We start from the raw sequence: 27,805 nt of genomic DNA on the forward strand, positions 1-27,805 counted from the left end.
TAAATAAAAAATACAACCTCAAGTTCCAGATAATGTCCCTCTTGATATGTGCAACTGTACACGGATTAAAAATGCACCCGGCTGCTGCTCCGGGAAGAATGTCGGTAGTCTCCGCCCCCGGTGGGAGGTCCTGACCTTCTGCATGGTGGAGAATTTTAAGGCCAACGCAGGAAGCAGTGAGCAACCGCCAAAGAAAGTTAGAAGTCTTTCCTGTTGGTTCTGCTCCTGTGTTCGCCGATGCATGTCTTAAGCGTACTCACCCCCGTCTAATTTAGGACAAGGGCATCGAAAACACAAGTAGCACCTGGGGAAAGGATTCCTTCTCCACCGCCTCACTAGTTTATAGATTCACTAAAGTTTGTGTCACACTGCTCACGACGTCTCTTTTGAAGCGGCGCTACAATTTCAACTTTATGCCATTTAATTTAGATCGTACAGTGGAACCGGCTCATAGTGACCGAGGTGATCAACCGCTTATATGGATCAATAAGCTATTATCTTAAAGTTATCAAGAAGTTCACTTGCAGTGTTCATTTTGGGCGTTTTCATATATAAAAACACAAGAAAACCCTTTTCAAAGCTACAATAATTCTATTTTTCTTGCTTTATTCCCATGATACTTTGCCTGGTGGTAATCCGGCTGCTTCCAGCTTGAGGCATAATATATGTAATCAGTTATTTTCTCTCAATGACAAACGCAGTTTCCACCTTTGGTTGAAGCCGCCCACGAAACAGCCGAAGCTTCATTTGAAAGCAGCTATTTTGAAACAGTCAATAAAATTCTGAAAATAGCGAATCTGTCTGTTTTAGTTTATTTAAGATTATCCACTGATCCATTTGACCCAGAGATACATCATCAGTTCCGCAGATTGCTGTGTTTTTAACATTAAATCACACTAAACTTTACAGACTCATCTCTTCTGTTCATCGGAGGAGCGGATCCTTTAAACTCTGATTACGCCAGATTTAGCTTTCATCTCGTCTCTTCAAAACAACGACATCTGCATGTGTTGGAAGAGGTTACAGAATCTGGCTTCGGAAGAAAGAGGTAAACAATACGACTGCCATTGTGCCCTTGCACAAGGCATTTCAAAGGGAAGGACGTGTGAAGAAAAAAGGTACAAAACAGCAACAAAGTCCTGTGTTCATTGGCTGGAGAGCATGTTTTTTGTCAGTGTTCAATATTCATTGTTTAAAAAAACACATTAGACCCGTTAAAACAGTAAATCCAACATTATATGTTTTAAAATAGCTGGTAGCTATTAGCTAACGATGCAAACTTGAACAGGATTATTTTTAGTCACAGCAGGGGACTTTTCCTTCCTCATTCCAAACACATTTTACTTCTTTACCATTTGGGTAAAAACACAGACAAATAGCTTCAGGCTGAACACAGGAAAAATAACGATGTCACACATTCGAGTTGAAAGATGCACACGCTGCAACGCTGCAACGCAACGCTGCAACGCAACGCTGCAACGCAACGCTGCAACGCAACGCTGCAACGCAATGCTGCAACAAAACACTGCAACGCAACACTGCAACAAAATGCTGCAACGCTGCAGCGCAACGCAATGCTGCAACGCAATGCTGCAACGCAATGCTGCAACGCAACGCTGCAACACAATGCTGCAATGCAATGCTGCGACGCTGCAGCGCAATGCTGCAACGCAACGCTGCAACGCAACGCTGCAACGCAACGCTGCAACAAAACGCTGCAACGCAACGCTGCAACAAAACGCTGCAACGCAACGCTGCAACAAAACGCTGCAACAAAACGCTGCAACGCAACGCGTGTGTGGTGCAGGTCAGAGATCATTTCAGGTATCCGGTATCCACGTGGTTTATGTTCAATAAAGAAAACAGCCTGGTGTTATTAATTAAGATGTGCAATATTTATGCTGTAGAAAAAAAGAACCACAGCACAAACATGTTGTGAAGCGGTGAGAAATGTATGGTGACAATGACACCTTTCTTGAAATAGTATTAAATATATATATATATATATATTAATACTATACAGCGAACATCGGATCTTTCATCAAAAAGGTACAACATTGAGTTACATTAGGATGCATTCAAGATCAAATCAGAAAAAAGGTAATTTCTAACCTAAATGAAATTATGTTTACAAATGTAATATTTTGAAAATGTGGGTTTTGGCAAGAAACTTGAATAAATAATTAGTTTTAAGAAGTTTTCACAGCAACATGAAATAGATATTAGAAATAATATGACCCTTGTTGACCTTTTATTGATTTTAATGTTTTTACGTTTTAGTTCATTTACGACCATCGCCGTGTTTTTTCCCCTAAACCAAGTTCAATGGTTTTGTAACCTGTAGACCTGTAGACCTGTAGTCCTGTAGACCTGTAGACCTGTAGTCCTGTAGACCTGTAGACCTGTAGTCCTGTAGACCTGTAGTCCTGTAGTCCTGTAGTCCTGTAGACCTGTAGACCTGTAGACCTGTAGTCCTGTAGTCCTGTAGTCCTGTAGACCTGTAGACCTGTAGACCTGTAGACCTGTAGTCCTGTAGACCTGTAGACCTGTAGTCCTGTAGACCTGTAGTCCTGTAGACCTGTAGTCCTGTAGTCCTGTAGTCCTGTAGACCTGTAGACCTGTAGTCCTGTAGACCTGTAGACGTGTAGACCTGTAGTCCTGTAGTCCTGTAGACCTGTAGTCCTGTAGACCTGTAGTCCTGTAGTCCTGTAGACCTGTAGTGCTGTAGACCTGTAGTCCTGTAGACCTGTAGTCCTGTAGACCTGTGGACATGTAGTCCTGTAGACCTGTAGTCCTGTAGACCTGTAGTCCTGTAGACCTGTAGACGTGTAGACCTGTAGTCCTGTAAACCTGTAGACATGTAGACCTGTAGTCCTATAGTCCTGTAGACCTGTAGACATGTAGACCTGTAGTCCTGTAGACATGTAGACCTGTAGTCCTGTAGACCTGTAGTCCTGTAGACCTGTAGACCTCTAGACGTGTAGTCCTGTTGACATGTAGACCTGTAGTCCTGTAGACCTGTAGATGTGTAGTCCTGTTGACATGTAGACCTGTAGACCTGTAGTCCTGTAGACCTGTAGTCCTGTAGTCCTGTAGACCTGTAGTCCTGTAGACCTGTAGTGCTGTAGACCTGTAGTCCTGTAGACCTGTAGTCCTGTAGACCTGTGGACATGTAGTCCTGTAGACCTGTAGTCCTGTAGACCTGTAGACCTGTAGTCCTGTAGACCTGTAGACGTGTAGACCTGTAGTCCTGTAAACCTGTAGACATGTAGACCTGTAGTCCTATAGTCCTGTAGACCTGTAGACATGTAGACCTGTAGTCCTGTAGACATGTAGACCTGTAGTCCTGTAGACCTGTAGTCCTGTAGACCTGTAGACCTCTAGACGTGTAGTCCTGTTGACATGTAGACCTGTAGTCCTGTAGACCTGTAGATGTGTAGTCCTGTTGACATGTAGACCTGTAGACCTGTAGTCCTGTAGACCTGTAGACCTGTAGTCCTGTAAACCTGTAGACGTGTAGTCCTGTTGACATGTAGACCTGTAGTCCTGTAGACATGTAGTCCTGTAGACCTGTAGATGTGTAGTCCTGTTGACATGTAGACCTGTAGTCCTGTAGACCTGTAGACCTGTAGTCCTGTAGACGTGTAGTCCTGTTGACATGTAGACCTGTAGTCCTGTAGACCTGTAGACCTGTAGACCTGTAGTTCTGTAGACCTGTAGACATGTAGTCCTGTAGACATGTAGACCTGTAGTCCTGTAGACATGTAGTCCTGTAGACCTGTAGACATGTAGTCCTGTAGACCTGTAGACCTGTAGACGTGTAGTCCTGTAGACATGTAGACCTGTAGTCCTGTAGACCTGTAGACATGTAGTCCTGTAGTCCTGTAGACCTGTAGACCTGTAGACGTGTAGTCCTGTAGACATGTAGACCTGTAGTCCTGTAGACATGTAGTCCTGTAGACCTGTAGACATGTAGTCCTGTAGACCTGTAGACCTGTAGTCCTGTAGACATGTAGACCTGTAGTCCTGTAGACCTGTAGACATGTAGTCCTGTAGTCCTGTAGACCTGTAGACCTGTAGACATGTAGTCCTGTAGACGTGTAGTCCTGTAGACATGTAGACCTGTAGTCCTGTAGACCTGTAGTCCTGTAGACATGTAGTCCTGTAGTCCTGTAGACCTGTAGACCTGTAGATGTGTAGTCCTGTAGACGTGTAGTCCTGTAGACATGTATACCTGTAGACCTGTAGTCATGTAGTCCTGTAGACCTGTAGACATGTAGTCCTGTAGACCTGTAGACCTGTAGTCCTGTAGTCCTGTAGACCTGTAGACCTGTAGTCATGTAGTCCTGTAGACCTGTAGACCTGTAGACATGTAGTCCTGTAGACCTGTAGTCCTGTAGACCTGTAGTCATGTAGTCCTGTAGACCTGTAGACATGTAGTCCTGTAGACCTGTAGACCTGTAGTCCTGTAGTCCTGTAGACCTGTAGACCTGTAGTCATGTAGTCCTGTAGACCTGTAGTCCTGTAGACCTGTAGACCTGTAGTCCTGTAGACGTGTAGTCATGTAGTCCTGTAGACCTGTAGACATGTAGTCCTGTAGACCTGTAGACCTGTAGTCCTGTAGTCATGTAGTCCTGTAGACCTGTAGACCTGTAGACATGTAGTCCTGTAGACCTGTAGTCCTGTAGTCATGTAGACCTGTAGACATGTAGTCCTGTAGACCTGTAGACCTGTAGTCCTGTAGTCCTGTAGACCTGTAGTCATGTAGTCCTGTAGACCTGTAGACCTGTAGTCCTGTAGACCTGTAGTCCTGTAGACCTGTAGACCTGTAGTCATGTAGTCCTGTAGACCTGTAGTCCTGTAGACCTGTAGACCTGTAGTCCTGTAGACGTGTAGTCATGTAGTCCTGTAGACCTGTAGACCTGTAGTCCTGTAGTCCTGTAGACCTGTAGACCTGTAGTCATGTAGTCCTGTAGACCTGTAGTCCTGTAGACCTGTAGACCTGTAGTCCTGTAGACGTGTAGTCATGTAGTCCTGTAGACCTGTAGACATGTAGTCCTGTAGACCTGTAGACCTGTAGTCCTGTAGTCATGTAGTCCTGTAGACCTGTAGACATGTAGTCCTGTAGACCTGTAGTCCTGTAGTCATGTAGACCTGTAGACATGTAGTCCTGTAGACCTGTAGACCTGTAGTCCTGTAGTCCTGTAGACCTGTAGTCATGTAGTCCTGTAGACCTGTAGACCTGTAGTCCTGTAGACCTGTAGTCCTGTAGACCTGTAGACCTGTAGTCATGTAGTCCTGTAGACCTGTAGTCATGTAGTCCTGTAGACCTGTAGACCTGTAGTCCTGTAGACGTGTAGTCCTGTAGACATGTATACCTGTAGACCTGTAGTCCTGTAGACCTGTAGACATGTAGTCCTGTAGACCTGTAGACCTGTAGACCTGTAGACCTGTAGACCTGTAGTCCTGTAGACGTGTAGTCCTGTAGACATGTATACCTGTAGACCTGTAGTCCTGTAGACCTGTAGACATGTAGTCCTGTAGACATGTATACCTGTAGTCCTGTAGTCATGTAGTCCTGTAGACCTGTAGTCATGTAGTCCTGTAGACCTGTAGACCTGTAGACCTGTAGACCTGTAGTCCTGTAGACGTGTAGTCCTGTAGACATGTATACCTGTAGACCTGTAGTCATGTAGTCCTGTAGACCTGTAGACCTGTAGACCTGTAGTCATTGAATCCCTGCCAGCTGCTGTTCTGCAACTGACCCGAAACATCCGTAAAAAGAAAATGAGATGACGAGGGGACAAAGTTTGTCTCTTTAGTCGTTAAGTCGTCTCTGTTGCTCCGCCTTCCACGGCCTCCAACACCAATAACATTTCTCCTGTACGTTCACCAATACTAGTCTAATTGTCCCCGGTGGCAGCCTGCAGTATAACAGCCAACAGACGGCGGTTTACAGTGTGATAAGAATACGGAGACGGCTCCGGGATGTCTGAGCCACACTGACCAATAGGGGGGCCATGTTTATAGAAAGGGGAAACGTCAGTGAGTAACGGACCTTTTCTAGCTGGTTGCTGGATCAATTCCTGACAGCGTCCCCTGCTTTATGGTCTGTTTGACTCTGAATGACCATCATTTACTAAATGAACATCACGCTGTATTGAAGAAGACTTGAAACTAGAGATTGAGACCAAAAACTCTCCTTGTTCTTCTTCATCAGCGTCATCTTCACGTAATATCCTTCATGTGCAGCTAATCGTTCATCATCATCATCATCATCATATTCCTTTTCATGACCTACCCCATCGGCTAGTTCTTTGTCATCATCATCATCATCATCATCATCACATCCTTTCTGTGTCTACCCTGTCGTCTTCCTTTCAATTATCGTCATCATCATTTTACATCATCTTCCTCCAAAAGAGTTGGATTTATGGTTTAAAAAAAAGAAAAAAAGAGTTAGTTACTTTGATAATAATAATTAAAGTTCTTTCATTCTGAGGTAGGGATTCTAACGCCTTGCTCTTCCCCATTAGGGAAGACGTTTTCCACCCCGGGGGTTTGAATCCTTAAAGCCTCTCCCGAACCACACTCACCTCCAGCCAGCGTTGCTCAGTGTGAACCAGGAAGCTCCTCAGGAGAGTCCGACAGCCTGATGAACGAGTGTGTGTTCAGGGAGCCGGAGAGCGGCCTTCAGCAAAACATCAATGGGTCCCAAACTTAAGACGGATGGACTGCAGGCCTCAGCTTTATCACTCAACTTCTCATCCCGGGTTAATAAATCCAGATTGCTGCCATAACGCAGCCTTGACTTCATGGCATCGTCTTCATGGCTCTCCTCCTCTGAACACAGGTTCATAAATGACACTGAAGAGTAAATACGAGAGGGTGCTCCTCCTCAGGAACTCCAGCGTCTCATGAATCATGTAAAACAGTGGATGGATGGGCTTTTTTTGCAGGTAAACGCACAACATATTTACATTAATTAGGTTATATCCACAGGTTTATGTTCCTCTCAAAAGATTGATATGTTCTTAGTAAGGGGCAGCACAGAGAAATGTTCCTTTCACAGTTTTTATTTTCTTTTGCATGGACAATGAGCAGATAGACAACAGCACATTGAGGTAAATATAGATAAAAAATAAGAAGTATCAACCAATTACACCCATAATAACAGCAGCAACTACAACAACAACATACAAAAGTATATTTAAATAATTAAAATGCTCATAGAAAATGATGATATACCAAAGGGCGACGGGTATGGGATGGAGGTGTGGTGCACGAAGGCTTTATTCGTCAGACTAGTCCTGATGGGGAGTTGGTTCAAATCCTCCAGACGGTACCTTGAGGTGCTTTTCAAGAGAGCCTTGGCCACGATTCCTGGGTTCTTGTAGTTTTAAGTGTGCCGTTACGTCTTTGACCCAAACGGCCGTGAGACGGTGGAGTCCTTCGAAGAGGAGGGCGACTATTTGAAAGAGACGGCGGCTCTGAGGCAAGCGCATCATTATAATGTTCGAGGGGGTTTCAAAAATAGAGGACGATAAATATGGCAATCCACTGTCAGGAAGAACAAATATATATATATATATATATATATATATATATATATATATATATATATATATATATATATATATATATATATGATATAGGGGCAGCATGACACCTCTGGCAGGTGGGATCCGCCTCCGGATAAAACCCTGGCGAGGCTGCTCATGCAGAGACCTCGTGAGGAATGGAGTACTTCATTTTAAAGTGTTTCACAGATTTAGGATGTGTGTACTCTCACAGTCGCAGACCACCAGGTCTCATCAGTTAATTCCATCCTTAATTCCTCTTCTCGGGCACGTTTCAGATTATTAAGAGAGGGGCTAGAGATACCTTTGAATCATGTTATATAACCTTGAGACATCCAGATCGTGATTAAAAGCCATTAACATCCGTCAAACCACCAGGTGGGACAGCTGAGGAGCAGAGAAAGTCTGACACATACTGCAGAGTACGACATGCCCAAGAAACATTACTTAAAAAGTATCAGACGTTCAAAGGATGCAACCCCCCCTTTGTGGAAAAAGGTTGGCAATGCATTTTAATACCTTTTGAAGCCAGATGTGGAATGCAGTCTCTAATAGGGTGCCGACTATGGGGATGGACGAGATAGTTATGTTTACTTTTTATCTAATTATCTTAAGGGTTACTTAATTGATAATAATTTAAGATAGGAATATACAAGTATTATGCGTCTGCTTATACCTTTTCAGTGATATTGTTTACTAGATTGTATATAGGCATTACTCAATGTATTGTATGTGATGACTGAATAAAAGCACTGTTACTACACTACCACTACTCCTATAACTTAACTTGTTTGAGAGATATTTTCTACTAAGTGGCAGTGGTGCACATAACAGGGACTCAAGGCACATCCAGAATGCCATTTTATGGATATTAGCAGCAGTGATAATGTAGGAAGGTTATTAATGCAAGACCCTCCTATGAATTGAAGGGTCATTTCACCCAAACTCGTTTCTGTGTTTGCCCAACTCTTTAAAAGAAGGATTAGTTTTTTTAAATGATGTCATTAGTGCGAACCGCTGCTTGTGGAACAGAGAAAAGGACTTTTGTCTAAGAGATAAAGCTGCGGGCTGAAGCCAAATTTCCCAAGAGCTGTGAAAATGTATTCAAATTCAATGCGGTCAAAAGCTTTGTGTCCATCTATAGAGATGAGTGCCGCTGGGGAAAGCCCTGGACCGGAGTAAACTACGTTGAATAAGCGTCTCTATAACTCCGGATAACGGATGGATGCCTCCAGTATGTTGTGAACACAGCAGACTAGCCAATACGAGCCACACTTCGCTTTTTAAGGAGGACTGATATCGCCGACTGGGATGAGGTGGGAGACAGTGACCCCTACCGGAATGTGTAAACTGTATACGAGTACTGTTTATACTTCGCACGATACCGGTGTTCATGTGCAGGCAAATGTTTTTTTGAATGAAAGCCAGATGAGTAGCTGCCAGGCTCTGGGGCATTCCCACTCTGCATAGCTTTGATTGCCCAGTCAACTTGATCATTAGAACCATCGCTCTCTAAGGACAAGACATCATCAGGTTCTATACATTGACAGTTTTTAAATTCAGTTACGTTGTTACGTAACTGAATTATGGAGTTACATTACGTTGTTATGTTATGTTGTTATATTGAGTTATTACCTTGTCCCTTTACGTTGTCACTATAGGTTGTTACAATAAGTTGTTACAATATGTTCTTACTATACTTTACATCGTTACATTACGCTGTTATATTGAGCTATTAGGTTGCCCTGTAACATTGTTGCGTCACGTTGTTGCGTCACGTTGTTGCGTCACGTTGTTGCGTCACGTTGTTGCGTTACGTTGTTGCGTTATGTTGTTATGTTACGTTGTTATGTTACATTGTTATGTTACGTTGTTATGTTACATTGTTATGTTACATTGTTATGTTACATTGTTGTTGCGTCACGTTGTTGCGTCACGTTGTTGCGTCACGTTGTTGCGTCACGTTGTTGCGTCACATTGTTGCGTTACGTTGTTGCGTTACGTTGTTGCGTTACGTTGTTGCGTTATGTTGTTATGTTACGTTGTTATGTTACGTTGTTATGTTACGTTGTTATGTTACATTGTTATGTTACATTGTTATGTTACATTGTTGTTGCGTCACGTTGTTGCGTCACGTTGTTGCGTTACGCTGGAACCGCGTGGAATTTTGCATTTCTGCAAGCTTGATATGGGCTGATATAAAGCATATTTATGAAACATATTTTTGGTTAAAAAACGTCCACATTAAAGGTTGAATTATGTATTTTTTCTGGAGACTGGGTTGGCATCATCATTGATTATCTCCTGGAAGATCAAACCAGAAGTGGAATCACATATCCAGCAGTAGACAACATCCTGCACTTCTTTCTGTATTTAGTTTATGTTTCATTATTACACAATGCAGGCAAAAAAATGTAAAACACAATGTCAGCAATGTCAAGCCGACCTTTGAAATTAACCTGAAGAAGACACTGATGTCATATATTACATTTTACGAGACGGAGTATTAGATTTAAATTTGTTGGGATATTTATCCAGCTGAGACCTCCATTTCTTCCTTTATAGGCTGATTGTCAGAAAGCAGAGCAGGACATGAAAACTCTCAACTCAAATCAAGCACAGCAAGAATAGACCAAAACAAATTAAATCTCATCATGACGGGGATGGATTTCGTTTTTTGGGGTGGAATAACCGGTTGAAAGGCAGCAAATACCATCTTCTGAAGGGAGTCAAACTAAAAGCCCTCATAGTTCTGTGTGCAGACAGACACCATCAGAGGGAAAGAGGCGAGATGATTGGCCCTAAAAGCACTTTTGTTATCCAATATTCCTTCGTTGTCTCCGTCTGAGTCGGAGCCGAGTTTCACTCAAGAACACTTGAGCCTGGATTTTTCTCCACTTCGGCAGATACGTTTTGTGCTTCCTGTTTTTTGAGTGGAGGCGCTCCTGACCAGTCCAGGAAAATGACGAGTTGTGTTTGTTGTTGAAGAAGAAAGATTTGAACCCAGGATCAGGCCACCAGTTCCAAAGGTGAATATAATAATGCCTTTGATGGGACTTCTTTTCTTTTTCTTAGCAATTCAATGTAGGTGGTCCTGTCGACGAGGCCTTTGATCAGGCTGCCATCCCAAATACGAGTCCCTGATATTGATTTCATAAAGTCTAAACGGTAAAAAAATCAAAATAAATGAAAATTGCTTTTTGCAATTAGAATTTAAGCCACATTTGTATATGATTTGGAGCGCTCTAGTCACTCAAAAGGTTTTTTAAACTGTCGTGTACGACACTTATAGAGCGACACGTGGAAATAAAAATAGATAAACAGCTTTACTGCAATAAGGAAAGAAGCCAGAACTCACAAGTCCGACTTGCCCAGTAGCAACAGCATAAAGAACAGTGTGGATAGTCAGATAGGATTTTAAAAACAATTAGGATTTGCATTCTGAGCGAAGCACGTCCGTGTCTATCCATTCAGATTCTAGACGTGTTAAATTGAACTTGGAAAACTTTTTGTTAGCTTTTTTTTTAATGCGTCCTTAGGAAAAAGAAAAAAAGATGGAATATACCCAGGATGAAGCCAAGAGTTCCAAAGGTATATAGAAATGTATCCTGCACCTGTTGCAGTACCAATTAACCGTTTACCGTTAATTGGATTGCCAAAATGTAAGTTAAAAGTGGTTCCGTTATAATAAATGTATTTTCATTTAAAAGCATTCCAATCGCGCCTTTTATTTTGCTTCCTCCATTTCCCTGTTGCTGATGCCATTTCATATTTATTTTAACCATTTACTGTACAAGCAGCCTTCTAGAATAGGAGTCCACAATATATGCAATTTAAATGCTGACTTTCCCCATTATTATGCACCTGGTATCTCAGGAACAGCTGGAGGAAATGTCATTACATCTGGCTCAGACGTCCACTTGGACTCGAGGATGAACTGATTACATTTTGGTCAACTTTGACCAGATGAAAAAAAAGTTATCCATATGCTAATTTTGACAATTTCACACAAATGTATAATAGGATATGTGACATTTTAAACAGACGTGATATGTAACATGACGGTATATCCAGTTTTAAGGGAGGGGTTGGTTTGAGTTTATATCATTTTATATATATGTGTGTGAGTGTATATATATATATATATTTTGGTAATGTCACAACCATATATTATCTTAGTGTCCGAATAAGCTAGTCTACATGTAATTTAATATTTGTACCTGTAGTAGCTGGAAGCGCCATATCTCCCTCTTTTGTGGATGCCGCTCACAGTTTTGATGTAAGAAATCCGTATTAATCGTTTGGTTGTTGAAACCGTTATTAGTTCATTTGGCATGTATTGCGTTTTCTGACATTAACGTTATTAGTTGCCTTCTGTTAGTCTGCTAGTGCAACGAGAAGTATTAAACGTTAGTTAAGCTGCTCTGCTGTATGTTAGATGTGAACTATCTAATTACTTAAGCTATACACTATTCTTAATTAAAACTTTTTTGCCATTTAAGAAAGTACGCCATTGGTACTTTCTTATTAACCTTAACGAATATCGGGAGTAGTTCCCATTGGTGAGGATTCCTTATGTGAACACAACATGTGCACATACAAGAACATCCTCTCACTCCTTTCATCATGTTCACATGGCCGGTCAGGATGCACACAGACACACACACACACATATGCACACACACACACACACACACACACACACACACGCGCACCAACCTGGAGACATGTGCGCAGCAGACACACGGAGTGCAGCGGGGTTATCTGACATTAACGCTGCGATTAGAACCGACACTCAGTCCACTGACTCCAAATCAGCTGAGACAAGAGATTAAAACCCCCCAAAAATGACCCGTAGGACTCGTGCAGCCACACTGTAGCAGCCCGTCCTCGTCAGGAAGCTCTCTGTACGTCACCGAGTGCTTCTCCTTATTTCTCATGCATTTGAGGGAGCATTGTGCAGATAATTTGAGGAGATAATTGGTCGTGCATTCACCTGGAATTACTCACATGAGTTGTTTGTGGGCCAATTTTGCCCACAAATGTTACACCTTTGAAAAGCAGGTGCGAAGCCACAGCGCACACAACACGGTCTCACTCCCAACTCATCGGAGTCTGATGCCAACACCAAATAACTCCCATTGAGCCCATTCAAGTCATTATTACAAACTCAGAGCAGCTGGCAAGAGCGACAACCAGGCGGCAACTGTTTTGCATTCTCTCTCCTGACCACCAGGGGGCGACTCCTCTGGTTGTATAGAAGTCTACGCTTCATGTGTTAAAGCTGCATTCTCTCTCCTGACCACCAGGGGGCGACTCCTCTGGTTGTATAGAAGTCTACGCTTCATGTGTTAAAGCTGCATTCTCTCTCCTGACCACCAGGGGGCGACTCCTCTGGTTGTATAGAAGTCTACGCTTCATGTGTTAAAGCTGCATTCTCTCTCCTGACCACCAGGGGGCGACTCCTCTGGTTGTATAGAAGTCTACGCTTCATGTGTTAAAGCTGCATTCTCTCTCCTGACCACCAGGGGGTGACTCCTCTGGTTGTATAGAAGTCTATTCTTCATGTGTTTAAGCTGCATTCTCTCTCCTGACCACCAGGGGGCGACTCCTCTGGTTGTATAGAAGTCTATATAAATGACTCTACTTCTCTTGATTTATTCCCTCAGTAAACATTGTAAACATTAGTTTTTGGTCTCAATCTCTAGTTTCAAGTCTTCTTCAATACAGCGTGATGTTCATTTAGTGAATTATGGTCATTTAGAGTCAAACAGACCATAAAGCAGGGGATGCTTTAGGGGTCTCTACCCCCCCCCCCCCCGCCCTGGTCTTTACAATCCAAATACTGTGACTTCCGTTCACTGCTTACAAAAAGCCGACGCACGTCTGCAGGAAAAGGTTCCAATGAAGGAGTTGCAGTAACTGTTTCTGCTTCAGACCTGCAGACGTTCTCATCCGCATCCAATTAGCCTCTCAGCTCCGTGACGACCGCTCCGAGTCTGTCGCAGAGAGACATTTTCCAAAGGTACGCTGCATGTCACGAGGCATTTCAACTTCAATTGCTTTGACAAGCGCTGAAAACTCTGCCTTAAAACATGAATTCAGATTTCAGGATGCAAAAAAATGATGTCAAACGTGTCGATGGAGAGAAACGGTGGTTGTTGGACCTCTCCTCGCGCCCATGTGCACTTCAACGGTCTTTATACTCGAAATACGTTCGGAAAATAAAGTCCTGGGGTATCTACGAATCACAGCGCTTCGTTTGACCTTTTTGTTTCTCACTGCTCATGAGCGACTGACCTCCAGAACCCAGAACCACCTCTCGTCACGGGTTCCCCCTCCTTTGTTCACTCTTGACAAAGAGCTGGAGTGAGACCTCGCCAAAGTCAAATAAAACGGGGGTCTGGGCATCAGAGATTATAAAGTGGCTGATGATGAAGTGCATGTTTGCTCCCTGAGAGGACAAGAAAGGGTTTCAAGCAGTAATTATTGATTTTGTTAGAGAGAGAGAGAGACGGCCGGTATTCTGAGTCCAAACCGTGTCCCTGGTGGAAGAGAAAGCTCTTAATCTCCTTTATGTTAGTCGTAACGTCAGCGTGTCTCTCTCCAGCAGCTGTTGTCCGTCCGGAGGGAATATAACCCTGACGTGGTAATACCCAACATTCATCCGTGTCCCACGCCGCCCACACCGAGTCCCCGAGAGACACTGTTCCCTCACTCGTTAGATAAACCTCTGTTGTTGTTAAACTCTGACCTTTTGACCCTTTGGATGAGGCCGTTTGAGCAGTGTATGCCACCTGCAAACAGCTCCTGTGTAAAAGGATCCAACTGTTGACGTTTCCATCAACACTGTACCATCAAATTATACTGTGACTTTGGCTTTTTGGCATTGTTTTTAGTTTTTTTTTCCAGAATATCAACTTACCAATCTCAGATTTCACACGTGCAGCTTGCAACATGTTTGTTTTGCATTTAAATTATTAAATATATATATTGATGATCACTTCACCTCTTGCTGGTATTTTTTTTTCATCTCTATGAACAACACTGATTCAATTCTGATCCCCAACATCAGCACCAAACCCCAGAAATATGTATTAAATATTTAAATTACAACAAGTAGTCCAACCGGGAGTGATAAGAACTTCATATTCAGGCAGTCTGGCTTCAAAGTCCAAACTTCTCCAGCCTGTGCAGCTCCTCTGGAACAAGGCATGCATGAGTGCCTTGCTCAAGGGCAACTGTTTAATAATATGTGTGCGCGAGAGGCTCTTTAGGTGTATTTACAACATGCATAACTAAAGTTTCTACAAAGACAATACCCGTATGACATCTGTCACTTTCTCACTTGGAGAAACACTTTCAAAACATTCGAGAAGAACGTAAAAAAACCTGCAGATCCACAAACAAATAAAATAAGACAACCTCAGCGCGCTCACCTCCTTTGGTTGCCCCGTACGAGCTGAGAAGAACCAGGGTGACCTGCGTGATAATCCCCCAGACGTTGCTACTCCAGAGGTCCATGGTGAAGTGGGAGGATGCTGCAGGAGAAAAGAAGCCCAAAGCAGGGCGACAACCTGCCTCTCCTTCTCCTTCTCCTCCTCCTCTTCCCGGATCCCTCCTAAGAGTGTTGCACTTCGTCTGCAGCGCTCGGCAGCGTCCGACGACTTTCTGTTGGGCTGCACTCTGCAGAGTGAGAGGGAAGGAAGGGAGGGAGGAGAGACACTAGAGGAGAGAGAGAGGAAGACTACTGTAACGGCAGTGAGAGGTACTTCAGTCATTAAAGAGGACTTGAATCCTTCAGCAGGAAACCCCCCTGCAGGCGACACACGGTTCTGCTCCAACAGCCGGTTTGTCATGTGTAATGCAGCAGTGCAGGTCCGGTGGTCACGGAGGGGGGGGGCACATCAAAGGAAAGCATCCCACCGGGAGAGCATACAATTAAAAATGACTATTCGAAATCTAATTGTAGGTTTTAACCGTGTATATTTCAGCCATTCTCATCTCATCTCAATCTGTTTTCTTTTCCTTTCTTTTTGAAAGTGAAGTTACGATCCTTTAAGACCAAAAAGCCAGAATAAAAGTTCCGACAATGAATTCGATACAGAAAACATAAACGGGCTCATTCACAGTCACAGTGTGTAAACAACATGCAGTTTAAAGTGTTTTTTTTTCAACATCCCAAACAAAAACATTTGCCAAGAGTGTTATTTTCCAAGTCCTTTGAAATTGACTTGGATAATAAACCTTGAAAACAGTTTATTCTGTACCTGCTGTTTGCCCCCTAATTCAAACCAACAGTCAACATTATTTATATTCATATATATTTTTAACGTTTGACCCCGAGCGTTTATTGTTGTAACCATGACGACCATGAAGGTCTCCTGACTTTAAAGAAGCAGTCATCTACCAACAATGTCGGGTCAAAAAGTGCTTCTCTGTCAAACAGCTGGTTTTGTAAGGAGTACTAAAAGGAACTTTCATTTTGTGTTCGTTCTGTCCCCCCTGTGGACTAAAGTGGTAGTGTTGGTTCTGACGCCCCCTGTGGACTAAAGTGGTAGTGTTGGTTCTGACGCCCCCTGTGGACTAAAGTGGTAGTGTTGGTTCTGTCGCCCCCTGTGGACTAAAGTGGTAGTGTTGGTTCTGTCGCCCCCTGTGGACTAAAGTGGTAGTGTTGGTTCTGACGCCCCCTGTGGACTAAAGTGGTAGTGTTGGTTCTGGCGCCCCCTGTGGACTAAAGTGGTAGTGTTGGTTCTGACACCCCCTGTGGACTAAAGTGGTAGTGTTGGTTCTGGTGCCCCCTGTGGACTAAAGTGGTAGTGTTGGTTCTGGCGCCCCCTGTGGACTAAAGTGGTAGTGTTGGTTCTGGCGCCCCCTGTGGACTAAAGTGGTAGTGTTGGTTCTGACGCCCCCTGTGGACTAAAGTGGTAGTGTTGGTTCTGACACCCCCTGTGGACTAAAGTGATAGTGTTGGTTCTGGTGCCCCCTGTGGACTAAAGTGGTAGTGTTGGTTCTGGTGCCCCCTGTGGACTAAAGTGATAGTGTTGGTTCTGACGCCCCCTGTGGACTAAAGTGGTAGTGTTGGTTCTGGTGCCCCCTGTGGACTAAAGTGGTAGTGTTGGCTCTGACGCCCCCTGTGGACTAAAGTGGTAGTGTTGGCTCTGACGCCCCCTTTGGACTAAAGTGGTAGTGTTGGGTGTGACGCCCCCTGTGGACTAAAGTGGTAGTGTTGGTTCTGACGCCTCCTGTGGACTAAAGTGGTAGTGTTGGGTCTGACGCCCCCTGTGGACTAAAGTGGTAGTGTTGGGTCTGACGCCCCCTGTGGACTAAAGTGGTAGTGTTGGTTCTGGTGTTTTGGTTGTCAAACATCAGACTAATATAAACTGTTTTGTTTCATTTGTGCATTATTTGCATTTCAGTTTGTCTCTTAAAGACATTTAAAACACAAATTACAAGGCTAGAAAACAAATATACAAAACGAGAGAAATGCATCTATATATTTAAAATATATATATTAAACAAACAGACATGGAAGAGACGTCTCATGAATAGATTTTCTTTGTCGTCTACGTCTGGCACAATCACTTCACACTCCTCTCTCATTTGAAAAAACACACATCAGGAAAGGTGAGAGAAGCAATTTCTGTCTCCAAAATTGTTTGTTTTTTCTTCAATACAATATCGTGTACATATCTCAGTTCTGCAGACGTAATGCTGCATTCCTTATCTGTATTATCACGGTTAATATTACCGTTCTGGTTTCTACTGACCATGTGAATGAGGCCTGCAGAGCTTCCTGTATAGTAATAATAATAATACAAAAGTTAATGTTAATACATGAGCAGCAGTCTAGTTTCTAGTGTTTTCAGATGCATCTATTCATCCCAGGCACATTATATTTTAATTATAGAGCATTATTTTCATAGTTATAGCTGCCAACTGTGTATGAGCATGCAGTGACAGATGCTCTAACTACCGTACATCTTCCCACAGTTACCAAGCATGCCATCACAGGTATATTGCAACTTTAAAATAAGTAATAAATAAATCAAATTGTTTTTCCTGAAAGAGTGTTTGCAAAGGCTCATTCCCATTCCTGGAGACCGAAAGTCTTCTTTTTCTTCTTCTCTCTTGCTGAAGTTATATATAATATAATTTGCAGTTCTTTAAACAAGTGTTACAGCTGCCCGTCAATTATGATATATTTCTGCAATTTAGTGCAACTTTTGGAAAAGCGACAGCAAAATTCAGTTTTTATGAGTGACAGTCAAAAAAAGTGCTGACGGGCAAAGATTTAATTAAGAAGCGTGAGATTTAGGACTCGTTTAGTTCTGCAGGGATTTGAAACGTCATTATATGTAACTTTATGCGTTAATCACTTTAATTGTAAAGGAACAACTTGCTTTGGTTCATTTTGAGTTTAATTACATCGTTGGCAACGGAAACAAATGACTTGGTGTTTGTAGTTCTAGTCTTTGTCCCTGTGCAGCTGTATCCGAGCCCCTCCGGCCCCCTGCCAGGCCTCGGTTTACACAACTCGGGGTTTTAAAATATGTTGCATACCAAATGAAGCCGGCCAATGGCTGATGCACTCCCGCTCTACTTTATATTCACAACACCTGCTGCGGGCTGTGGACGGATTTTTGGCTTTTGGTCGGTCGAAAAACAGAAAAAAGACTCTTTAGTTTAAGAGGTGAGCCGGGACGGGGAAATAAATACCCAGGATGCATTGAGGCGAGGTGATGCTACCGCTGGCTGTGAGCGGTCTCTTCTCCCTCTTCGTGGACAGTGTCTTTGTAAAGTTTGAAAAGTTCATGACGGTTTCCACTTATTAAAATCTTTTTATAAAACCCCCCCATACAAATATAAAATGGTCGCACATGTGCCGTAGTGATCGGGTAACGTTATCCGTGTGCTACAGCGAGCTATATGACAGCAATATGGCAAAGTATTTCAAACTGTAAAATCCCACCAGTGATTGGATCTGTACTCCGTGTATATAATACATCATTTAAAGTGCTGTTGAACGATGAGAAAATTAAAGAGGATAAAAAAAAAAAATCCTTTGTATTCCTCTGCAACTGTTTTCAAGACTTTTTCAACATTTCTTTGTCCCTCTGTTCTTTTGATGTGCGTTTTACTACAAACGGAAGTTGAATAAAACACGTCAAATTCTGCTCGTGACATGCGGTACACGGTGTTTTAAAAATGAACTCTGTTACGTGGTTAACATACAACAAAAAAACATTTCCGTGGGATATTTACACATTATTTTCAGTGGCTACTGGTAGGAATGCTGATTGAGACCAGCCGGCAGTCTTTTGCTAAAAATAAAAATAAAAAATGAGATGCTAATTCCTGAGTCCTTGGTCACCTTGAATATGAATGATGAACCTGCACCCGCCTGACTTGTTTATGGGCCCCCTGAAGCGCTCCCCTCCTGGGAAACGGCACCCTCTTGCATTCTGGGAGGAGCAGGACTCGCTTTCCTGCCTTTTTTTACTGCCTCTCTCTCTTGAACCGGTGTGACAAACAAGCCACCTCCTCCACCTGGTTTACGGGGCCGCTCGCTGCTCCATCATCGACTCCATCTTGTTTTCCCATTGTTGGCCAGAAGACGCGGTTGTTTTCTTTGTGCCACCGCTGCCCTCCAAACAGTTACCTTTGAATACCATCTCCTCGTGAATATTGCTCAGAAACATCAATGAGAAGTCTCAAAGCACGTCTGTAAACTCTTGTGTGTTTTACCGTGAGTTTCAGCGCCTTGTTGGGCGTTAAGTTTCTCCCTCAACTCGTCTTGAAAGGTAGAGGAAAGAGCGAGGACGCGTTTTAAAAGCGTCACGTCTTATTCGGAGAAGCCGTGATCTCCGTATGGTGTCCATCGTTGCTAAGTGATGTCACATCACATGATGGTTTGAAAGCTGTCTCAAGCTTTGTTCAGGATGAGATTGTTCTCTTATCATGTCCTGCAGATTTAATGTCTTACTTTTATTCAACTTTTGATTTGACCCGTTGACAGATGAGGGTCCTATGGGCAAATAATGAGGAAGTTAGGAGACACGTTTTTATTCTCTGGCAAGAAAAGGTCCAACTTGACCTAAGTCATCTCTCCGTCATCTCCTATAGTAACGTCCCCCATTCGATTGCCAGCATTCAGGGTTGCATTAATATTTTGGATGTTTGTGCGTCTTTTTTTGTGGTGAAAAACAAAACTTGAATGCGTTTTTTGTTTTTTTTCAGTTCTTCAAATTGTTAAAACCAGAACATAAAATGTAAAAAAAACAAAACACGTCAGGATGGTTTCGACTTGAAAGCTAGAATTCCCAGCTTGAGATTCTACGTCTTCGCCAGCCAAGTTGCAGTTTACGTCCTCGTCCATTTTCATCCCTTTAGACATTTGTGTGAAATCGTTACCGTGACCTTTTGACCTGCAAAATCAAATCTTGAGATTCTGCGTAACTAAATGCAATCTTGTCATTTTTTTAAATACTGATTTGCTGCTAAAAAGCACAGAGATGTATTGTTTTTGTTTCCTAAAACAATTTTAAAGTCTACTTCTTTGTAAACACAAAACAGCCGGGATCCTCTTTCGTCCTCGTTTTAAACTTCCTTTCTCTTCCCTCTGCTGCCGCTTTCCTGTTCACGTCGTACAATAAACCCGTCGCACAGATGTGATCGGTTTCCACAAACACCGGTGAAATTGGTTTAACGATTGATCTCGCTGTCTGACCTGTATCTCTGCCGACAGCGTTACGTTCAGTCGGTAAATCAGTCACCGCGGTGACCTCTGACCTCTGCAGTGAAGTCTGTTCTCCGCGTAACCATTCGATGAATCTCAACCCCACAGATTTCTCTTTCCCCTTCTTTCTCATTGTCTGATTCAGCGGCTCCATAAATATCCCGCATCTGTGGCTGTTATTAAATTTCTTTGCGAGCTGCAGCACTAAATTTATGATGGCGGTAAAAAAAGAAAAAGAAGAAGATATCTCTTCAGCTGCTCTGCAGACTTTGTCCAACCAGCACGGTATAGGGAGCGGGCGAATTTATAACCGGCACAAAGATAAACCTGCAACCCACTCGCCATCCACATCCAGGACAACCGTCTGCCCCCATTCTGTGTCGCTATGTGTCCGTCAGGGTTCACACACTTTTTGACCAATGGATTCCCATGACCAAACATTTTGTGAAAGCTCGGTGTACGAATACATGAAAAAGTGAGAAAATGTAGACAATGAGAATTCCAAAGCGTACATTATACCTTAAATGACACAAATGAATGAGAGACAATAGGTTGATTGAAAAGAATAAACATTTATATAAAACAAATCCATCTGTTTGGACTGTAAATAGTGGTTCAGGCCCGTTGCTTCAACACGTTGGACAACGTGAGACTCTTGAAGTGAAGGAGCCCCAACAAGCAGAGATGAGCACATTGTGTTGCAATCTGGCTACCGGGGAACATTCGTTGAATAGCAGGCTGGCATCTTTGGATGATTTAAAAGAATAATGGGAATTGGCAACCTTCAGTGCCAACGTTAGCTCCGCAGTTAGGACTTTACTTTTCGTTACAGCGTCGGTTATCGACGCCCGCTTGTTACCGTAGAGAGAGACGCGCTGCTCGGCGTAGCAGTTGCCCTCGCTTTGGTGAGCTAGCCGGTGAAGCTAGCAGTAGCTTCGCTAGCTGTAGCTTCGCTAGCTGTAGCTTCGCTAGCAGCAGCGCTCTGATGATGTCTGCTTCCTTTAGCCTGGCTCGTTAATGCCACCTCTCCCATATTTGAAATGTCGAATCTTTTGCCACCACACAACCTACATAGTGCTTGTCTGGGCCTTTGTCTGCTGTAACCCACGACATGTACTTTATAACCCCCAAGCATGGTTAAATCTACACTTCCCTGGCATAGTGGATTATACCGACCGGTTCCCTGAGCTACCGTTGCTATGGCCACCAAACTTTTCAGTCAAGGTGCGTTCACTCACAACGCAAAAATTGCGCTGCGAGTATGAGAGCGTATGCACGCTTATATTTTGAGCATTTTAAAAGCATATTCTTCCAAGGCAAATCACCAAAATGTTATAATCAACAGAGAGGAAAGACTTGTGTTGATGTACTTTTTATGTTTGAGTTTAAAATGTGACCGTATCATCTCAGTATTTGGGGTGACACACACACACACACACACACACACAATTCGTGCTGCATGTGTGTGTGTAGACCAGTGGTTCTCAAACTTTTTCTGTCACGCGGAAGAAGAAAAATGTTCGTGCCCCACGCCCCAACAAAATGGTCAATGCTGAATATTTATTGAAATAACAACTTTTTGTGCTTTTTCCAATAACAGAATCACTTTGCAATCACTTTCAAGTAAACCAGATTGCTTCATCAGACAAAAACTAATACAATGTGCAATCACTGTGTTAAAACAACACAAATAAAGTTCTCAGTACAAAAAATAACTCATATTTGGTAAGAAATAGCTATAATAAAATAAGCTTTTCCCCTTGCGCCCCACCTGTAATACCTTCTTGAGGCGCGCCCCACAGTTTGAAAACCTCTGGCGTAAACAGTGAGAGGAAACAATGATTTTTTTCAACAAAACTGCCAGCCAAATCGGCCCCTTTCTACAAAAACCATGAGTCTAATAGACAACATCTTGACATCGTTAGAGAGATAAGACTCTTACGAACGTCGGGATATACTATTTTATCTTTGTGGGGTTTAGAGAAGTGAGCTTCAGGGCAGTTTGGAAAAGTGGTGCCGTCATCTTTCTTTAAGAAAATGGTGGTCCGATTTAACATGGACATGTCGCTTTCAGGCTCACAGAAGCAATTGTGTACGTCTGTTGGATTCCATCGACGCGCGTCTACGACCAGCACAAGATTTCCTACGTTTTAGACCTAAAACGGATGCATCTAGAGTGAGACTTGGGACTGAAAGGGACGTTTGTTTGGAAAAATGACGGAATATTTTCCGGCTCCTCTCCACTCTAGGTCTGAACATTCCGTGCCCCACACACACTGATTGTAAAAAAAGATTAAAGGTTTCTGAAACTTTTAACGGCGATGGTACGAAAACGGTGCGAGCGATCAAAACGCCCATCGGGCCAAATAAAGTCCAGAGTCTTGTTAACGTTCAAAGCTTTAAATCATTTTTCTACGTTAAAGTATGGCGAGTCACTGCGGGGTCCAAAGTTGAGTGTGCATAGCACCATGTTGTTTTCAAGGGGATTCCGGCGATGATGTCATTCCTCTGCGCCTTGATGCGCGATGATGTCATTCTTCTGTGCCTTTGATGCTGTCCTAGAATGCATATATACCTGTGTGCTGGGAAAGATTCCACCATTCACATCTATTCTTTTACAGTCGGAGTAATGCATCATACAAAACCAGTCAACAGACCAGCAATATTTCTTGGAGACCGATTTATTCAGAACACTTTTAATCTGGATGGATTAAGTATGTTGAAGAAGGTACAGTCCGTCTTATTTAGTAGAAGATCAGAGACGGAAAACTCTGACCTGCTGGATCTGGAGGAGGACTTGCAGGCCACCCAGCAGCTGAGCATACAGAACATGTTGTTGGACGAACTCCAACAGGTGAAGGAGGAACTCCGACAGGTGAAGGAGGAAAACCAGGTCCTGAAAGAAACAACCCAGAACCCGGGGATGGAGCTCCAACTGGTAAAGGAGAAGAACCACGTCCTTACCGAGATCAACTGCACCTTAGAGACGGAGCTCCAAGAGTTGAAGGAGGAAACCCAGAAAGAAACAACCCAGAACCCGGAGATTGTGATTGAGCTCCAACTGCGAAGGGAGAAAAAACAAATCCTTACCGAGATCAACGGCATCTTAGAGACGGAGCTCCAAGAGTTGAAGGAGAAAAAACAGGTTGTTACCGAGATCAACAGGACCGTAGAGACGGAGCTCCAACTGGTAAAGAAGAAGAACCACGTCCTTACCGAGATCAACAGCATCTTAGAGACGGAGCTCCAAGAGTTGAAGGAGAAAAAACAAGTCCGTACCGAGATCAACAGGACCTTAGAGACGGAGCTCCAACTGGTAAAGAAGAAACAGGTCCTTACCAAGCGCCAAGAGTTGAACGAGGAAAACAAGGTCCTGAAAGAGACAGAACGGACCCAGGAGAAGGAGCTCGCAGTGGTTAAGGAGGAAAACAAGTTCCTGAAAGAGACAGAACGGACCCAGGAGAAGGAGCTCGCAGTCGTGAAGGAGGAAAACAAGGTCCTGAAAGAGACAGAACGGACCCAGGTGAAGGAGCTCGCAGTGGTTAAGGAGGAAAACAAGTTCCTGAAAGAGACAGAACGGACCCAGGAGAAGGAGCTCGCAGTGGTTAAGGAGGAAAACAAGTTCCTGAAAGAGACAGAACGGACACAGGAGAAGGAGCTCGCAGTGGTTAAGGAGGAAAACAAGTTCCTGAAAGAGACAGAATGGACACAGGTGAAGGAGCTCGCAGTGTTTAAGGAGGAAAACAAGTTCCTGAAAGAGACAGAATGGATGCAGGTGAAGGAGCTCGCAGTGGTTAAGGAGGAAAACAAGTTCCTGAAAGAGACAGAATGGACCCAGGAGAAGGAGCTTGCAGTGGTTAAGGAGGAAAACAAGTTCCTGAAAGAGACAGAACGAACCCAGGAGAAGGAGCTTGCAGTGGTTAAGGAGGAAAACAAGTTCCTGAAAAAGACAGAACGGACACAGGTGAAGGAGCTCGCAGAGGTTAAGGAGGAAAACAAGTTCCTGAAAGAGACAGAACGGACCCAGGAGAAGGAGCTCGCAGAGGTTAAGGAGGAAAACAAGTTCCTGAAAGAGACAGAACGGACCCAGGAGAAGGAGCTCGCAGTGGTTAAGGAGGAAAGCAAGGTCCTGAAAAAAAAAAAACAGGAGAAGGAGCTCTACGATCTTAAAGAGGACAACCAGGATGCGGTTCACCTGTTGAGGGTGGAGCTCACAGACGTGCAGGAGGAAAATAAGCTCTTGGAGGACATCTGTCTAAGATTGAAAAAGAAGGAGAGAGGCATCTTTGGCAGGATGGGTCCAAGAAAAAATGAACTAGACAAGATGAAGCGGAAAATACGGGAGCCGGAGACGGGGTTAGTCAACAGGATGCTCATGAGGAGGGACAGCAACGAAGACATCAACGAAGGCATCTACCAACTGCTCAGAGATTAAGTGATTTAACACTGCAGTCTCACAGAGTCACCTCCTCCCTTCTCTCTGTGTGGAGTTTGAATATCCTCCTATGTAAAAGGTCAACTACGGCAAAGAGAGAGAAAAGCTGCAATGTCTGCAAACACAGGACCAGGCGTCCTAGATCACAACCATCAGTCAAGATCCTCACACTCGAGAAGCTCAAACAAGCAGCATTGTTTCCTTCTTATATGACTTAGATGTCATATATTGTAAGTTAATTATTTGCGTCTGGATCCATACCTCTTTGTGATGATGTCGTTAGGAAGGCTTGAAGCCACGGGGGCAGGACTCAAAGGCAGACTCGAGACGAGGTAGTCAGGTTTAAAAACAAAGTCTTTACTTAAGGCTGGTTCGGTACATCAGAGAGGCAGCCAGAGGTATCCGAATCGGCAGACAAAGAGTCCCGGGTGGACAGAAACAGGTCAAAACACGGAAAGGCACACAGGGGCCGACCCGATAGTTAGTGGCCAGGGTCCTTCGTTAAAGGCTAATTTGGCAAAAGTCAAAGTGGAGGAACTCCACAGGTCTGTGACCAAATTTGTGGTCACGGGACTGCATTCTTTTTCCACTGTGGAATCTCGATGGTTCAGGGAAAAGAAAAAAAGTGATGCAAAAACAATATTTGTAGAAAATCGGTTCCATTAATACAAAAAGATATCCTTAAATTTATTCTAGCACCGGTATCGTTTTAAAAAGTATCGTTTTAGCACCGCTATCACTTTAGCACCGGTATAGTTTTAAAAGTAGCGTTTTAGCACCGGTATCATTTTAAGAGTATTGTTTTAGCACCGGTATCGTTTTAAAAGTAGCGTTTTAGCACCGATATCGTTTTAAGAGTATAGTTTTAGCACCGGTATCGTTTTAAAAGTAGCGTTTTAGCACCGGTATCGTTTTTAAAAGTATTGTTTTAGCACCGGTATAGTTTTAAAAGTAGCGTTTAGCACCGGTATCGTTTTTAAAAGTATTGTTTTAGCACCGGTATCGTTTTAAAAGTAGCGTTTTAGCACCGGTATCGTTTTTAAAAGTATTGTTTTAGCACCGGTATCGTTTTAAAAGTAGCGTTTTAGCACCGGTATCGTTTTTAAAAGTATTGTTTTAGCACCGGTATAGTTTTAAAAAGTATTGTTTTAGCACCGGTATAGTTTTAAAAGTAGCGTTTAGCACCGGTATCGTTTTAGCACCGGTATCGTTTTAAGAGTATTGTTTTTGCACCGGTATAGTTTTAAAAGTAGCGTTTTAGCACCGGTATCGTTTTAAAAGTAGCGTTTTAGCACCGGTATCGTTTTAAAAGTAGCGTTTTAGCATCTACCAACTGCTCAGTGATTAAGTGATTTAACACTGCAGTCTCACAGAGTCACCTCCTCCCTTCTCTCTGTGTGGAGTTTGAATATCCTCCTATGTAAAAGGTCAACTACGGCAAAGAGAGAGAAAAGCTGCAATGTCTGCAAACACAGGACCAGGCGTCCTAGATCACAACCATCAGTCAAAAAAAAAGAAAAACAGAGAACGGAGAGATCCTCACACTCAAGAAGCTCAAACAAAAGATTTTGCAGCGATGTTTCCTTCTTATATGACTTAGATGTCATATATTGTAAGTTAATTATTTGCGTCTGGATCCATACCTCTTTGTGATGATGTCGTTAGGAAGGCTTGAAGCCACAGGGGCAGGACTCAATATTTGTAGAAAATCGGTTCCATTAATACAAAAAGATATCCTTAAATTTATTCTAGCACCGGTATCCTTTTAAAAAGTATCGTTTTAGCACCGCTATCACTTTAGCCCCGGTATCGTTTTAAAAAGTATTGTTTTAGCACCAGTATCGTTTTAAAAAGTATCGTATTAGCACCGGTATCATTTTAAAAAGTATTGTTTTAGCACCGGTATAGTTTTCAAAAGTATTGTTTTAGCACCGGTATCGTTTTAAAAAGTATTGTTTTAGCACCGGTATCGTTTTAAAAGTAGCGTTTTAGCACCGGTATCGTTTTAAAAAGTATTGTTTTAGTACCGGTATCGTTTTAAAAAGTATTATTTTAGCACTGGTATCGTTTTAGCACCGGTATCGTTTTAAAAAGTATTGTTTTAGTTCCGGTATCGTTTTAAAAAGTATTGTTTTAGCACCGGTATCGTTTTAAAAAGTATTGTTTTAGCACCGGTATCGTTTTAAAAAGTATTGTTTTAGCACCGGTATAGTTTTAAAAGTACCGTTTTAGCACCGGTATCGTTTTAGCACCGGTATTGTTTTAAAAAGTATTGTTTTAGCACCGGTATAGTTTTAAAAGTACCGTTTTAGCACCGGTATCGTTTTAGCACCGGTATTGTTTTAAAAAGTATTGTTTTAGCACCGGTATCGTTTTAAAAAGTAGCGTTTTAGCACCGGTATCGTTTTAAGAGTATTGTTTTAGCACCGGTATCGTTTTAAAAGTAGCGTTTTAGCACCGGTATCGTTTTAAAAGTAGCGTTTTAGCACCGGTATCGTTTTAAGAGTATTGTTTTAGCACCGGTATCGTTTTAAGAGTATTGTTTTAGCACCGGTATCGTTTTAAAAGTAGCGTTTTAGCACCGGTATCGTTTTAAAAGTAGCGTTTTAGCACCGGTATCGTTTTAAGAGTATTGTTTTAGCACCGGTATATTTTAAAAGTATTGTTTTAGCACCGGTATCGTTTTAAGAGTATTGTTTTAGCACCGGTATATTTTAAAAGTAGCCTTTTAGCACCGGTATCGGTTTAAGAGTATTGTTTTAGCACCGGTATAGTTTTAAAAGTAGCGTTTTAGCACCGGTAGCATTTTAAGAGTATTGTTTTAGCACCGGTAGCATTTTAAGAGTATTGTTTTAGCACCGGTATCGTTTTAAGAGTTTATTGTCTTCTCACAATACTGATCCAGTCAATCGTATTATAAGCTAACAACAACTACGAAACAATTACAAGTATATAAATAGCAAAATGGTGGCACGAAATTAGGAACTGTTACAGCTCCCCCAGCACCCTCTACTCTTCCTGCTGACTCCACTCCCCAAAACCGGACTGGTA

The 27,805-nt window shown here is 42.8% G+C and overlaps 1 protein-coding gene across 1 annotated transcript in view; it reads right to left on the reverse strand.

Annotated features, from left to right (window-relative positions):
- Positions 1–15,104, reverse strand: part of LOC117743749 (contactin-associated protein-like 4) — a 63,334-nt gene extending 48,230 nt beyond the window's left edge. The window contains exon 1 of the mRNA XM_034551545.1: positions 15,020–15,104. Within this exon, the coding sequence (XP_034407436.1) occupies positions 15,020–15,104 (85 nt within the window). The remainder of the gene's footprint in view (positions 1–15,019) is intronic.
- Between the last annotated feature and the right edge of the window lie 12,701 nt (positions 15,105–27,805).

The sequence above is a fragment of the Cyclopterus lumpus genome, chromosome 15 (genome assembly GCF_009769545.1).
Source record: "Cyclopterus lumpus isolate fCycLum1 chromosome 15, fCycLum1.pri, whole genome shotgun sequence".
NCBI classification, from domain to species: Eukaryota; Metazoa; Chordata; class Actinopteri; order Perciformes; family Cyclopteridae; genus Cyclopterus; species Cyclopterus lumpus.